The sequence below is a fragment of the Corvus brachyrhynchos genome, unplaced genomic scaffold (genome assembly GCF_000691975.1).
Source record: "Corvus brachyrhynchos isolate BGI_N302 unplaced genomic scaffold, ASM69197v1 scaffold60, whole genome shotgun sequence".
NCBI lineage: Eukaryota > Metazoa > Chordata > Aves > Passeriformes > Corvidae > Corvus > Corvus brachyrhynchos.
The window spans coordinates 2,437,332-2,452,626 of record NW_008236767.1 but is presented as its reverse complement, the minus strand read 5'-3'; the positions used below and the strand labels follow the sequence as shown (position 1 = coordinate 2,452,626).

The 15,295-nt window shown below is 42.3% G+C and overlaps 1 protein-coding gene and 2 non-coding genes across 3 annotated transcripts; 2 read left to right on the top strand and 1 right to left on the bottom strand.

The window, feature by feature from the left end:
• The first annotated feature begins 1,328 nt into the window (after positions 1 to 1,328).
• Positions 1,329 to 1,401, top strand: TRNAA-AGC. The gene has a single exon. It is a non-coding gene; the product is annotated as a tRNA-Ala (tRNA).
• A 392-nt stretch (positions 1,402 to 1,793) lies between these two features.
• TRNAA-AGC lies at positions 1,794 to 1,866 on the top strand. Its single transcript has one exon. It is a non-coding gene; the product is annotated as a tRNA-Ala (tRNA).
• A 1,880-nt stretch (positions 1,867 to 3,746) lies between these two features.
• Positions 3,747 to 14,468, bottom strand: MCM4 (minichromosome maintenance complex component 4). Its single transcript, XM_017727436.1, has 17 exons — positions 14,374 to 14,468; positions 14,143 to 14,243; positions 13,860 to 14,018; positions 12,950 to 13,113; positions 12,766 to 12,864; positions 12,525 to 12,620; positions 12,347 to 12,442; positions 11,794 to 11,932; positions 11,111 to 11,331; positions 10,467 to 10,587; positions 8,784 to 9,043; positions 7,490 to 7,855; positions 7,184 to 7,311; positions 5,688 to 5,895; positions 4,933 to 5,161; positions 4,680 to 4,813; positions 3,747 to 4,319 (listed from the first exon to the last, which is right to left on the bottom strand). The coding sequence occupies exons 2-17, from the start codon at positions 14,210 to 14,212 to the stop codon at positions 4,227 to 4,229; spliced, it is 2,583 nt and encodes an 860-aa protein (XP_017582925.1). The 5' UTR covers positions 14,213 to 14,243; positions 14,374 to 14,468; the 3' UTR covers positions 3,747 to 4,226.
• Positions 14,469 to 15,295: the final 827 nt, after the last annotated feature.

The following is a 15,295-nucleotide window of genomic DNA, read 5'->3' as shown; positions in this document are numbered from 1 at the left end:
GCAGAGAGACTCCTCTTCCTAAATGGACTGAACAATATTTGGAAGTGGGCGGCTGTCTCGTTGTGATAATGTTTTCATAGCATGAGCAAGAAGAGACTTCTCTTTCTAAATGGACTGAACAAGGTTATTATGGACATGGTAAACAGACTGAACATCTTAAGGGTTGTCTTTTTACATTGTCAGTGGGAGAAGGGAGGAAGGTGGGAGGAGAGTTCTGAAGGTGGTATAATCTTTTTTTTGTTTTCCTTCTTTTAGGTCTGTTAATAAACTTCTTTATATTCTTTCAAGTTTGGTGTCTGCTTTGCATTTCTCCTAATTCTTATCTCACAGTAGATAAACGGTAATGAGTATTTTGGACCAAACCACTACACTAAATTGGTGTTTCTGCCTGGTTACAAACCGAACCCGCGACACTCCCATATCGTGTTGCGTGAGGTTCAGCTCTATGAACAGTTTTCTTTATCTACCCTGTGCAGTTCGAGTCATTATGAAAAAGGCAGATTACCTCTCCCTGTTTTTCACCACCACATCTCACTCTGTGGCCACTGAAAAGGCCTAAAGCTTCACCCATCCAGCTCACAAAAAACCAGTTTATTTTGTGCCCAAGCCAGGTAAGGGAGAGGAAAGACCTCTGCACTATTTTCAATTATTAAAATGTGTATTTTATATAATTGACAGCATTGTTTTGTGATCTTAAATTTGTTGTGTTGCTAAGTTTTCATGTAAGATGGCAAGTAAAATGTTCTAATTTCTTAACCTGGTTGGGAAAACTTCCTTACCTATGTCTGAAAAATAGCCTGACTTTCTTAGTTCCATTAAAAAATTAGTGTGTTTCAGTTTTGAAGGCTTTGTATCCGCATACTTTCATTTAACACAGCTCACTTCAATGCATCTTCTTGTCAATATCAATGGAAACTCATATAATTTAATCAGGTTTGAGTTTTGCTGTCTAGATGGTCTCCTGAGGCAACATCAGGGCAAATGCGAGTTTTGTATTATCCTCAGTCTGCTCCACTGCATCGTCTGCGGTGTGATTTCCCTCGGTGTAGGAGAAGACCAAATCCAGCGTGCATCAGGTGCCGCTGGAAGGCTGCAGGGCACCAGTTTGTCGTGGACGTTAGCGTGAAGTACCTTATCACATTACTCTGCCTTACCACATCAGGTTTTTTTGTCATTTTGGGCAAAACCGTAGACAACTGAAGGTCAGGTGGTAGTTAAATGTTCTGAGGCTGCCGTGGGGTTACTCGCCACGGTAAAAGATGAAGGGTGCAGTTCGTATTTGTAGCAGTTAAAGTCTAGAGTTATAGGATGTTGCTTTATTAGTGTGGGGGGAATTAGCTCAAATGGTAGAGCGCTCGCTTAGCATGCGAGAGGTAGCGGGATCGATGCCTGCATTCTCCACTGCTGGTTTTGCTCCTGGGGGGAAGTAAAACTTGCATCCCTGTGAGTATTTCAGAAAGTATTTAAATACGGCCTGACGCGTGTAGTGAGAAAACGAAATGCCGTAATGGGCTTTATTTCGTGAACGGCAAGTAACAAACCGGGGTTCTTTTTTTTGGTACTGCATACACACAGCTGGAATCATGTCTGTTCCAGTTTGCCTTGTTTCTTGCTGCTTGATTTGGAAATGCTAAATTAAATACTACAACTTTTGCAATCGAAGCTGAACGTGGTTTTGTTTGTGAGCAGAGAGGCCAGAGCAAGAGGGGAAACTGCATTCTACGTGTGGAACTGCGGTTTTAAATGCTCGCAGGGGATCAGAATTCCACAATGCCCTCCCCTGGTCTTGCAGAGGGGAATTAGCTCAAATGGTAGAGCGCTCGCTTAGCATGCGAGAGGTAGCGGGATCGATGCCCGCATTCTCCAGACTTTTGCCAAACAGGAATTGAGCCACACTACCAAACAGAACGTGTAACTATTATGCGTAAACGTTAATTTTTTTTTAGTTGGAGTAAACCGGCTTTTTTTCCTTCCTCCTTTCCTTCCTCTGTCCTTACTACCTAAATCAGGCTTATATAACTGTATAGGTCAATCCTCTGTTGTAACAGTTGACTTCCTGGACAGTGTAAGTCAAATTTAGCAGAAAGAGAATGCTGCAGTATGACATTTTTCCATGTTAAATGAAAAACAGTGTAGTGGTTTAACCCCAGCCAGTCACCAAGCCCCACACAGCTGCTCACTCATTCCCCCACCAGTAGGAACAGGGAGACAATTGGAAGTGTAACAGCTAGAGAGCTCAGTGGTTGAGATAAAGGCAGTTTTATAGAGAAAGCAAGAGCCATGCACACAAGCAAAGCAAAACAAGGATTTAACTCACTGCTTCCCCCCTTCTTCCCCCCACTTTATATGCTGGGCATGATGTCATGTGGTCTGGAATATCCCGTTGGTCAGTTGGGGTCACCTGTCCCAGCTGTCTCCTCCCAACCTCCCATGCCAACATGGCAGCACAAGAAGCAGAAAAGGCCTTGGCTCTGTGTAAGCCCTGCTCAGCAATAACAAATACATCTCTGCATTACCAACCCTGTGTCCAGCACACATCCAAAACACAGCCCCACAACAGCCACTGTGAAGAAAGTTAACTCTACAGGATCCAAAATCAGCACACAATGGATGAATGATGGTTAGAGACCTGAATTCGTGTGTCTTGATCATGCCATGGAAGTAGTTTAGGGAATGCTTGTTCTTCCCCAGCTGTCCATTGTGATCCCTGCCCAGATATATAGGATCTTCTTTCACTAATGATCTTTATTAAGCTGTGGTATGAGCTGCATTGGTCAATTTAAGTTTACAGGTAAAAGCTGTAAACCTCCCAAGTCTGTGTCCTAGAAAGCACCCTGCAGCATCCATGTCTTTTAGCTATGGCCTGTGTGCAGGTTATAATTAAGCTCCTTAGACCTCTCCTACTTCCATTTTGCAGAGCTGCCTATGAGAGGCTAATGCCTACCACACTTCTGTTAGATCTTCAGAGATAACCTTGAGAATCTAACTGATTCACTGACTTCCCCCAACACCTTATTAATTTCTTCTGGTCCTTCTCCAGACATTATCCGTTTCATTATGTGTGCACTTTCCCCTGACCCTTCCAGGAGCTGCACAGCAAGTGCAGCTTTTTAGATCTCAGTGACCAGTGATGCTAATTTTGTTGTGTCTTGAACGTTAACTGAGCACCTCACAGCGTGCAACAAGGCCTTATTTCCTCACATTTTGTGTCTGTTCATGGGTAAGAAAATATGTGTGGAACTAGAAAAATTTATTATTCCATTTCTTGGCGTGCCTCTGGCAGCCAAAAACTTAACCTTCTCCTTGACCTCTCAGGCATACCTGAAAATTCATAGCATCGCCAAATGTGACTACTTTCAGTATGATCAGTAGATAGCATTGTATTTTTCTATTAAAAAATCAGCAATACCAGACACTTGGGAATATGATTGTACACAAGCTACAAGACCTTGTTCTTTCAGGACTGATTATATGTTATTACAGCAAAAGTGGGTATCTTAATTTATCCAGTCATAATTAAAATAATTGAAGTAAAGAAATGTGGTTTGAAGTAGAATCTATCTACCTTTTTTACGTTGAGGATACTTCTGCAGTACACTCAGGTCAAACAAAACAAACAAAAAAACCAAAAAGCAAAGCTCCTTTCATGCTCTCATAAAGAACTTCCAAAAAATTGCAGAATTCTAGACTGAAAAGTGCTCAGCACAGGACATGCTGATTTGCACTTGAAATGAACACAGGAGTCCTTTTAAGACAAATAATTTTATTTCAGCTTACAGCAATGCTAATAGTAAAAACTGCAGTTACTAAAAAGTCACTGAGGATGAATTTTTACAATTCAATTGGAAATACAGGCAATACTGTTAGCATGCTCTAAAAAACCTCCTAAAAACACAGAGGCCTTGACATATTAGTAATTACATTTAGCTAGAATGTAAATAGCATTATTGACGTGAGGATTTTTCAGGTATTTCATAATATCTTGTAATGACAGAAGTGCCACTTAATCATGACTACCCTTGTCATTAGCAAATGATAGCCCAAGCTGTGAAAATCTTGCAGAGTGACAATATAGTAAGGCAAAGTGAAGCCATGACAGTTGGCTGGCAGGGACAGGCTATGCCTGTCATAGCCGATGATAGTCCCAAATCTCAAAGATCTTGCAGACTGACACTATCTTGAGTGAGGCGAAGGTCATGACAGCAGGCTCTCAAGCACAGGGTAACTCACAGCAGTCTCACAGTCTTTCCAGTCACAGTCAAGAAGTCCTCATCAGCCAAGGCACGAAGTGCTTCTTCAAACATTTCCTTCGTGACAGCCTTATAGAAAAGGAGCAAATCAAATAAAGATGGGGAAAATACTTCAAACATAGTAAAAATGCTATACTTTCTATCAATTTTCTAATATTTTTATTTGAAGTTTTCATTGCTTCTATTTGAAATTTGAAGCCTGGCCTAGAACCTTGGAGCTGAGTTTGCTAATTCCAGAAGCCCTAATAAACTAAGATACAGCAGATTCAAGTCATTTGTCTGTAACAGAACTGGCTTTCTAGTCATGCCAACAGAAATTGTTCATGTTTCCATTTCCCTCCATAATGCAATTTGTGGACAAGATTGTTCATTTGGAAAAAAATGCTTTTAAAAATTAATGGAAATGTAAAAGCAAAGCAGGAAACTTACTGTATCAGACTGTGCTCGGAGATCATCCAAAAGCTGTTGGTACTTCAAAGATGGTGCTTTACCCTTTGATTGGATGAGCTTCCGTAAGGCTTGGGCCAATTCCTCTTTCCGCTTACGAGCTGTTGCGCTCATCCCTTATAAAAGCAAAGAAAATACCTTTTAGCAATCAGCTAAGGAGGACAAGGTTAAGTTACATTTTAAAAATTACAAAATCCCAACAGCGGCCCTGCTTTAGCACTACGGAAGCACAAACCTGTCGTGAGAATGGAAATGTCCACAATTCCAGTCCTTGGATCAGTAGCAGATTGTTTCAGTGCTTCCCGATGGAGGCGTTTTGCTTCTTCCACATCAATTGTTTCAACCTTCTCCGAGAAGCGCACCTTGGCGTGCGCCTCCGCCAGCCGGATCAGAGACTCCAGCTGCCGGGGATACGCAGAAACCATTCCCCTGCCACTGCCAATCTTCCTCATGTCCACGTACGCCTGAAAGGGAGGCAGTCGTTACATATCTCACTGCAAATTAATTCTTTTTCCTGCATCCCCCACCTCTTATTTCAGAATACAAGCAATTCTGGCAAGGCATCCCAAATACTGCATTTCTGCTCACACACCTTCACAGTTCTTGTGCAGTGATGAATAACCACATCACGTAACTTTTTTCCATTATAAAGCAATTAAACTATGGTAATGAATCACGTTTGAATCACTTTAAAATTCTGGATTAGTCTTATATAGCAGTACTTGTGTCTATGATGACACATTTATTTTGCTTCAATACAATTTATTGTGTTTTATGGGATGGAACCAAACCAACCTATCTGAAAGCTAAACATTAGAACGCAGAATGATTTCTCATTTGATCCCTCTTTCCTTTAGAGACCTTCTTTTTTTTTTTTCAAGGATCTTACAGAAAGTTGTTATGTAGGTAAAGAGGGTACACACAAGGGAATTTCACCACTTCTGACAAGTCAGGGAAGACTCTGAATATTCTTAGCAGCAATTCCTTTACCTCAATAAGGGCTTGGCTTGCTTCTTCACCTAATCTGGGATTTACATAACTACGAGCATATGCAATGTAATCCCTCAATACTGCCATATCCATGTATTCCTCCTCCATCTTCTCTTCACTTTGGTAGTACAGCGAAACCAAATGGCGAGCAAGGCGTCTGTCATAAGCTTCATCGCGTGGATCCAACATCAAAAAGATCAAGTCAAATCTGAATGGGATATGATCCAGTATTAGTGTGCTTTCTTGTCATTTAGGTACTTGGTTTAGGAGGGTTTGATTTAACAAGTACAGGTAGGAGTTACTAGACTGTTAATTCCTACTCTAAGTAGAAATTGCTTTCTTACACCAGAAATTTTTCTGGAATTCTCAAGGTACAGAACAGCATAATGGATTTGCTTACACCCTAAGGACTTGAAATTTTGAAAGCAAGGTACATTCTGCAAAATTCAGATTCCCTGTTCAAGGCTGACATCTTTTGTTTCCTTAAAAAATCCACATCCTCCCCCCCACCCCCCCAAAAAAAGCTGCACCTGCCACAAACAAAAAATCCCACACACATAACAAATGCACAGAACAAACTTGCTGGTAAAGATATTTCCATGAAAGGTAACAGCAAAAAAATGTAACTAAATAAATTATAAGCAAGTCAAAAAGCACTTGCAGTTTAATCCTGAAGAAAATGGTTTATAATTTTACAAACAATATATTCAACTAGTCGCAACTATAAGCAGACATGGATAATCCATTTTTAGCCAGCCATTTATTTTTGTAAGCTTAAATCCGATAAATGGCAGAATTGAGATCCACTAGTTTCATCCAGTACACCTGTACTAAGGTACCATTTGTCATTAAGTGATTAAATTAAGGAGCTCTTAATTGAAATTTAAGCCATAAGTGTTCTCAGGATATCCAGTATACCATTAGTGTACTTCAGATTTAGTGTGGGAATTCTTAACAAGATGCAACTCCAGCATGTAGTTTAATTTTCTGTCAGCAAGCACTAAATGTAGCTCTAACAGCTACTGCCCAAATGATTGACTAGCACTGCTACCTCCTCAGCTGAATTTTGCAGAGCAACATGAAGCAGGCACAGATCTTAGGATTCCACCACCTCTGCTGCAAAGTTCCCTGCTCATCAGTGTTTCACTTTAAAAGCTTTATGGAGCTAAGAAAAGCATCCTGAATTTTTGCTAAAGTTATCAATACGCTAAGTTTCAGAACAGGTCTTTTCAAGGAGATGATTATGAAACAACAACACAGAAGTAAATAAAAGAGATCCTACAGATCTTATCACACCTGCTGTTCAAGGTCTACATATAAGTATTAAAGGACACTTCTGTGCTCACACAGAAATTGTAAGAACAGCATTTGAAGTATGTGCTATAAAAGTTTTCCACTAGGTTGTGAACAACACAGTTGTTCTATTCTATGTAATCATCTTCAGAAGAGGAAGTGTAACATCTCCTAAAAATGACACATGGAGTGCAGTTCAGTACCTTGACAGCAGTGTATGAGGAAGCTGAATGTTTTCAATAGTAGTCTTTTTTGGATTCCACTGTGATTCTATAGGATTAGCTGCTGCTAGGATAGATGTACGAGCGTTCAATTGGCAAATAATTCCAGCCTGTCAAAAGGAAAGAACATTTCTGAAACCAGCTGAAGCTATGTGCCACCAAAACCTCCCTCCAATTTCCTGAGATCATCAATGTAATTAGATGGGTTCAGTGGTCAAAAACTGCATTGCGAAAGCCTCTGAGTAAAGCAAGAACAAAAGCCTCTAGGAATACTTCGGTTTCATTTACCTTTGCAATGGAGAGTGTCTGTTGTTCCATTACTTCATGTAGAACTGACCTTGTGCTTTCATTCATTTTATCAAACTCATCAATGCAGCAAATGCCATTGTCACTAAGGACTAGAGCACCTGTCTGAAGAACCAGCTGCCGCGTTTCTGGATCCTTCATCACATATGCAGTAAGACCAACTGCACTTGAGCCTTTGCCAGAAGTATACTGGCCTCGAGGAACCAGGTTATATACATACTGGAGCAGCTGGGATTTGCTAGTACCAGGATCACCACAGAGAAGAATGTTGATCTCTGCACGAAAATTCCCTCTTCCTGTGTGAGTAAAATCCTTTCTTGATCCCCCAAAAAGCTGAAGCAGAATGCCCTATAAAAATGAAAACATCACTTCTTGTATAGATGTAACAGAGCAAATCCAACTGTTCAACTGAAACATCTGAAAAACAAACACTGCTAAAATTAATACAGCTCAATGCATCTGGGTTTCAAGCATTAAAGACAGAAATTCTGTATGTTGTTGTAAGCAGATTTTGGTTGGAACCTGAAGAACCCCCTTTGATGACGGGTCCTTAGTTTTCCTCAACCCCACCCCCTAGATTTGGTGTGCCTTATTAGCGTGTTGAGAAGGTAACAACAAATGGAATAGTCATTACTGTGTTCCCATTTCATAAGTAAAGCACTGTATGGTTTTGAATTATACTTTCAGAAACCTGTGAACTATAATAATGTATATATCTATTAAAAAACCCTCAAAGGAATATACTTGGAAGATGAGTGTTTGATGTCTAACAGTATCTTGAGACCTGCTACTGATTGGAGTTGTCACAATGTTCTAGTTAGTACCTCAGTTGACACTTTATTGGAATAGTCCCTTCTTGGATACATTTAAGTAAATGTTTTGTTACTCCATAACTCAGAGTCAACCAAATGTCATTTTAAAGCTACTCTTCTCTTGTGGATGCCTCTTTTCAGCAAGCACTTACTATGTTACAGCTATTTATTTTCCTTTGATAATCAGTAATCTGAACTTCTATGAAATGTCCAAGATGCATCCTGCAATTAAGTTGTCCCATTTCTGCTGCCTTCCTACTTTTTCAGTTATCTTCCCTCTAAATTAACACTCCTTAGTAGCTTGATAAGAATTATGCTACACTTAGCACCAACTCCACCCTGAAGACCATGACATTTTAAGACTGCTCAAGATCCAGCTTTTTGAATTTTTAAGCTTCAAGATACTTTAACAACGAACACACATATAAATACGTGTCTTACAAGAGAAATACAAAACTTGTCACCTTTTTGATATCTTCATGCTCATAGATACTTGGAGCCAAGGCTAAAGCAAGTCTCTCATATATGTCTGCTTTCTTAGAAAGCTCTTTGAGCATTTCCACACGTTCCTCTGTAAACCTCTTTTGCTCTGTTTCCTCATCAACACCGTGCAGGCGTTTGGAGTCTGTCTTGCGATAGTGTATGACATCAATGTGGGTCTTATACACGGATTTTACACTGCTGACCCGTGGATTAACTCGAATGGGGACTGCCCTGTAGATACCTAAATACAAATTTCAACCACAGTGTTAGGTATGGAGAAACATGGTCATTCCCCAACACTAAAAATTTTACATGTTCCCTGGAAGAGTAGAGCTTTTCTAAACAGGCTAAATATTTTGTCATCTTATTTCTCACTGTGTCACTTATTTCTCATGTAGAAGCCATATTTAAAGTCATCTAGATCCTATTTTTGCAGATACACATATGTGTTTTACATTCCTACCAAACGTGTTCTCAACAATGAAAGCATTTTTGAAAAAAACGTAAGGCTTGGTGCTTTTGAAATTCCCGCTCCAGTCAGCTTTTCCCCCTCTTTTTAAGTGCCAAATTTAGTAACAGCTTTCAAATGCATTTCAAACAGCTTGGGTTTTTTACAGTGGTTGTTTTAAAGCAAAGTGGTTTTTAAAATGTTGCTGCAGTATCACAAGACTTACTCTACATTACCACTCTCCTGACTGCAGACACTATTTAAGATACTGCCTCTTCTTCAGCTACAGTTTCAGAATGAAGGAATCCAGGTCAGACAGCCTGAAGATTGTCTAGTCTAATCATGGGCTCAAACTGGAGTCAGCTGGAGTCCAACTGCTTGCTAAAGACTGCATTCAATCAGGTTTTGAGTATCTCTAAGGACAAAGACTCCACACAGCCTCACTAGGCAACCTGTGACAGGGCTCAACCACATAAACAGTAAAAAAAGTTCCTATTTTTACCTGGAACTGCCTATTTCATTTTGTGCCCTCTGTGTGCCACTGGGCATCACTAAGAAGAGTCTGGCTTTGTCTTCTTCACACTACTGCCCCTCCAACCACACCAAATCAGGTGTTTCTAAACATGCTGCTAGGATTTCCCCAAGCCTTCTCTTCTCCAGGCTGAGCACTCCCAGCTTTCTCAGCCTTTCCACGTACGACCAAGGCTTCTGTTATCATCACAGACCTTTGCTGAATGCACTCCTGTATGTTCATGTCTCCCTTGCACTGGGGAGACCCCAAAACTGGACCCAGTGCTCCCTCAACCTGCTGGCAACAGTCCTAATACAGCCCAGGAGAACGCTGGCACCACAGTCAGGGTCTATCAAGCACTGCTTCCTTCCAGTTCTGTTTTTGTCTGCAAGTCTGCTGAGGGTGTACAACACTGCCCCAGTCACAAAAGGTTTCCAGGATTATTGGCTCTATCACCTTTCCCAGGGGTCAAGATGAAGTTGACTAGCCTACAGTTCCCCAAGTCTCCTCCTCACTCTAGGGAGTGACACTGGCTTTTTTTCTAGTATTTTAGCCAGTCACCATGACTTTTCAAAGATAACTGAGTGGCCTTGCAAAGAAAGTGTCAAGCTCCCTCAGCACTAGCAAGTGCATCCCATAAGGTCCCTTTAGACACAGTTAAGATCAATGAAAAAGAAGAATGGAAATATTCAACCCAAATTTTACCTGTGACATTAACTCTGTCACCTGGCTGAACTTTATCAACAAGGTCATTGTGAGCAAAGAGCGCAACCGTATGCGGGGTCTGCCCAGCTGGCATATCTTCAGGAGACTCCTGCAGTTTGATCTAGCAAAAACACCAATTAAGTTTCAGTTGCAAAAAATCAAAGCTTTTCCACAGAGCATATAACAGGATTTTCTATTAACACAGTCTTCAGCATCATTTTCAATCAGGAACATTGCTCAGAAACAAAATACCCCCACCCAAACAGCAAAAATGATTACTGATTAAAAGAGAGAATGAAAATGAGTATTCTGCTGATTGCTACTGGCATGGCTAAAATGCTGCTACGAACAAGGCACACCTAGTCTAGACAGAAGTGGATATACTGTAGATAAAAGGGCTTCCATACAGAAACATTAGAGGTGTACATACTTCATTTCATCCTACTAATGCGTTTCTTCTCCAAAGCAGACTGTTTCCACTAAGTTGTTTAACCCATTTCCACATTCCAAAACACTTTTTCTTTTCAAAGCTTTCAATCTCAAGACATGTAATTAATCCCATTGATGATTTAGGAGGGTGGGGGAGCAAAACCTAGCAACTGTTTCATTTTACCCACTATTAGCTACTACCTAAGCCAACATACCATCTGTTTGTCAGAGAACATGGATCTGTTGTGAATCAGCGCCATACTGTGCGTTGTGTTACAGTTCTTGCACACTGATGGTTCTGCAATCCTGCCACGGTCAATTTCCACTCTGGTGGTGAAAGCGCAAACCTGGCATCTAAAGAATGCTTCCTGCATCTCAGGAATTAACTGGGAGCTTCTGATAACCATGCCACTGATGGTGATGAGTTGATCAATGTCTACAAAAATATAGAGATTCATGTCATGACCTCATACTCTGATAATTTAAATAACCTTCAAAATTTCACATTACAATAGTTTTTAGGCAGGAGGCAGACAGTCAGGTTACTATTATTTTGTTTGAGTAAAAAGAATCATAAATGCATAGTACAAATATTCTAATTTACAGGATGTATGTATGCAAAATATGCATGCAAAATTATGTATGCAAAATAAAGAATCCTTTGCACCTCCAGTACCAAGAACATGAATAGTTGATGATAGGAGAGATTTCCTTTATGGATAGATTATTCTGCATTTGGGCTCTAAAGCATTTGCTTTTGAAACACACATATGAATGGAAGACATTGGTGTGGATGGACTACAGTTTTATATAGTCCTAACGTAATTTTATGTTAGTATTCACCACTTTTATGAAAATCTTTAAGATTCTTTTCTAACATGGTAAGAAAAAAGTTTACCTTCAGGGTTTAGATTTCTCATATTCCTGGTCTTCAGTGCATTATATGGCCTTACTTGAATTTGATGCTCTAGTATTGAATCAGGGTAACGATCAAAAAAGATCTCATTGGCAGCCATGTCAAATGTTGGGATAACTTCCTGTATAAAAACAGCTTACAAGTTAAATCACAGAATGAAGCAATTGTGCATAAAGCATTTTATGTGCTGCTGATCAGCCAGCAATGACTGTAAGTTACGCCATCTGAGCATTTTCCTATGTAACAGAAAACCTCTGTTCAGATCAGATTTATTCATTCACTTGAGTATTGCAAAGGGTGGGAGGGAAGTACAAGACTGGACATTGCAGTTCACCAGCTAACTTCGCATGCACGAGGTACACACTGTGTCTATGATCATCTGCTATGAAACAAGACATTTTATATTCAGTAAAATAAAGTAGCCACTGAGATTGCACCGAACACACACAGTATGCACTGCATTTAAACAAACATTTTAAAACCCAGAAATATTCAAGAGCCACCTGAAAGCCAGAGAACAAGTACACTACTTCACCTGAGGATAGCAAATCAATTGCCTGTAGAGATTTTCATCAAATGATCTCAGATGGTCACAATTTACGTTCAGGAATGGTTCCCCAACCATATTAATCTGCAAGAGAGTTAGGAAATCTTTAGCTCAATGGCATGCAAGACTGAAAAAAGAAAAGTTGAATTCACTGCATTCCAAGTACCTCTTGAAGTCGTTGCATATAGCGTGGCTCATTAAGATCCAGGCCAATGTCTTCATCCTCTTTATCCAGTGGATCGATAAAGCGCTGGAGAAATCGCTGAACGATAGCGGTAAAAGAGATACAGACAAGAAAAATGAGCAGAATTTAGCAATACAAACACCTACTTTGTATCATATTCAACTAATATTTGTTTAAATCAAACTAGCTTTTCATTAAAAAAAAAGGAAGAAACGAAACCCACCTGGAATTTTTCTTTGCACGAGGCCACATTAACATCTGTTCCCCAAATAACAAGCTTTTGTCCAAGAGATTGCTCGGTTGCTACTATATCCTCAGCCAGCTGCATGGAAACAAGTTAAGCATACATAAATATATATATGTTTAAAAAGCAGCTGTCAGATACAAGAGATGAGACATCCACCTACCCCATCCGAGTGTAAATCCACTTGTCTGGCTTTACGGACAGACCCAAGATCTGGCCTCTGCCTGACCGGAGTTCCTCGTACACCACTTCGTGGGGTACCCTCTACCCTGGAGCTGGGTGTGCCATAAGTCAGAGGTGAACTGATGTCGAAGTCAAGAGGAATAGCTACAAAAAGAAGTGTTTTGTAATGATTATCGGCATTTTTTACTTCTAGAGCAGACTAAAATTCAGGCTCTGCATTTGTCTCATTGTTCTTTTAACTCTACTGTCATAGAATGAGTAGTATCAATGAAGTCCAGTGCTTTGTCAAAACACACAATAAAGATGTTACCAATCTACCTAGAACTTTTCTTTGTATTAACAGCTCTTCTCAAAGATCTTAAGTTCTAATAAAGCTTCCCTAGAAAACTTTACAGTAGTACCACATTTTAAAACTACATTGGAGTTCAAGCATAAAAATATGCAGAATTTTAGATTAAACACTTTTTTTTTTAGTATTTTGGGGGCTGTAAAGCAAGTGACACAATTAACAGCTACTGGAATTAAAAACAATCTTATCTATAAAAAGAAAGGCTTTCTATAGTAAACTACCTAATTCTTTCTGCATTAGTAGTTTCATTATTTTATTCTTTCTAGAAGAAAACTTTAAAACAAAGTATAATCTCCGATACCCATTCCCATGCTAACTGGAAGCTACGATAGAGGTCTGCACCCCAGACACTGACTGCCCTCCTGTAGTATTCACTACACTAAATTCAAATGAGAAACATGAGAAAACACTCATTTTTTCCTCGAGTGTTTTTCAGCCGGATCCGTTCCCGACGCTGGCTCGCCCCACGGCGGTGCAGGCGGCCCTGCGGGCTGCATCCCCGGGGCCCGCACAGCCACGGAGCGCCCCAGCTCCAGCGTACCGGAGTGGCGGAACTGCGGCGGGCTGGAGAACAGCGCATCGGCGGCGCCGGGGCTCTGCACGTCCGCGGGCGGGGACGTGGGCATGGGTTGCAGGTCCCCGGTGGAGGTGGAGTCGTCTGTCCGACGCTTCTGGGAAGGAGGAGAGCGAGCATCTTGTGCTGCAAGACACAAGCAGACACGGAGCCAGCGTTACAATAGCCAGGCCGCCGCACCAGGCGGACCGAGGAGGGGGCTGGGACAACACCCCCGGGGCGGGCGGCCCCTTTCCCCCGCAGCACTTACGAGTCGGTGGGTTGCTGCCCCGGCCGCGTTTGCCCCGGCGGCGGCTGGGAGTGGAGGCTGGCGACGACATGGCGCTGCTGCGGCTCCCGCGGCGGTCCTACCTGAGGGTAGGGGGTCGGCGAGAAGAATGAGCGCGACGGGCGCTCCGCCACCGGCCGAGCCCCGACCGGCGGGGTTGCCTCCCTGTCCTCCCCTCGCCAGCCGCGACCCCCGCCCGGTGCCCCCACCCACCTGCACTGCCCCACAGACGCCGCCACACTCCGCGCCAAAGCCAGCGGCGTCCGCGCGCTCTCCCGGGCTTTCTGGCCAATGGCGAGGCGCGATCGTAACGGGAGCGCCCAACGAAGGCAGAAAGGGGGGATGCGGAACCGAGAAGGAAAGGAGGAAGGAGATGAATCCTCTAGACCCCCGAAGTGAGAGTTTCGCCCCACTCGACCTGCTGCAATAGAGAAAGGATTATAATTCAGGTTACTACCTGTGGTACAGGGCAGAGGCTGCCCTCAGTAATGGCACATCGCTTCGCCCCCCGCAAGCTAGAGTGGAGCTGCCCTCACCGTACCGAATTTCGCGGCAAAACTAGAGTTGCAGGGAGGCGGGGGGAGGTCGGAGCAGCCCATTCTCTGGGGGGGGAGGAGGGAACACTACTACTCTATCCAGCATTACTGTCCCGTTCGGGGCTCCTCGGTACAACTGGAGCTCCTGGAGCGGGTCCAGCGAAGGGCAATAAAGATGATTAAGGGACTGGAGCATCTCTGTGATAAGGAAAGGCTGAGGGAGCTGTGCCTGTACAGTCTCGAGAAGAGACGACTGAAAGGGGACCTCATCAATGTCTGAGTATCTGTAGTGAAGGTGCCAAGTGGATGGAGCCAGGCTCTTGTCGATGGTTCCAAACAAGAGGACAAGAGGCAACAGGCAGAAACTGGTGCACAGGAAGCTCCATCTGAATGTGAGGAAGAGCTTTTTTACTGTGCAGGTGACCGAGCACTGGAACAGTTTGCGCAGAGAGGGTGTGGAATCCCCCTTACTGGAAATACTGAAGCACTGTCTGGGTGCAGTCCTGTGCCTGCTTGAGCACTTGACCCACTGGGGTCCCTTCCTGCCTGACCCATTCTGTCATTCTGTGTGTGCATGTCCTGAGCCCATCCTGCGACAA

Bases quoted from the DNA above. Each gene is read 5' to 3' on its own strand.
- MCM4 (XM_017727436.1), bottom strand. From the start codon at position 14,212: ATGTCGTCGCCAGCCTCCACTCCCAGCCGCCGCCGGGGCAAACGCGGC. The intron at 13,114-13,859 runs GTACGCTGGAGC...TTCTTTTTGTAG, and splicing joins GCCGCAGTTCCGCCACTCCG to CTATTCCTCTTGACTTCGAC. The intron at 12,443-12,524 runs GTACTTGGAATG...ACTCTCTTGCAG, and splicing joins ATATGCAACGACTTCAAGAG to ATTAATATGGTTGGGGAACC.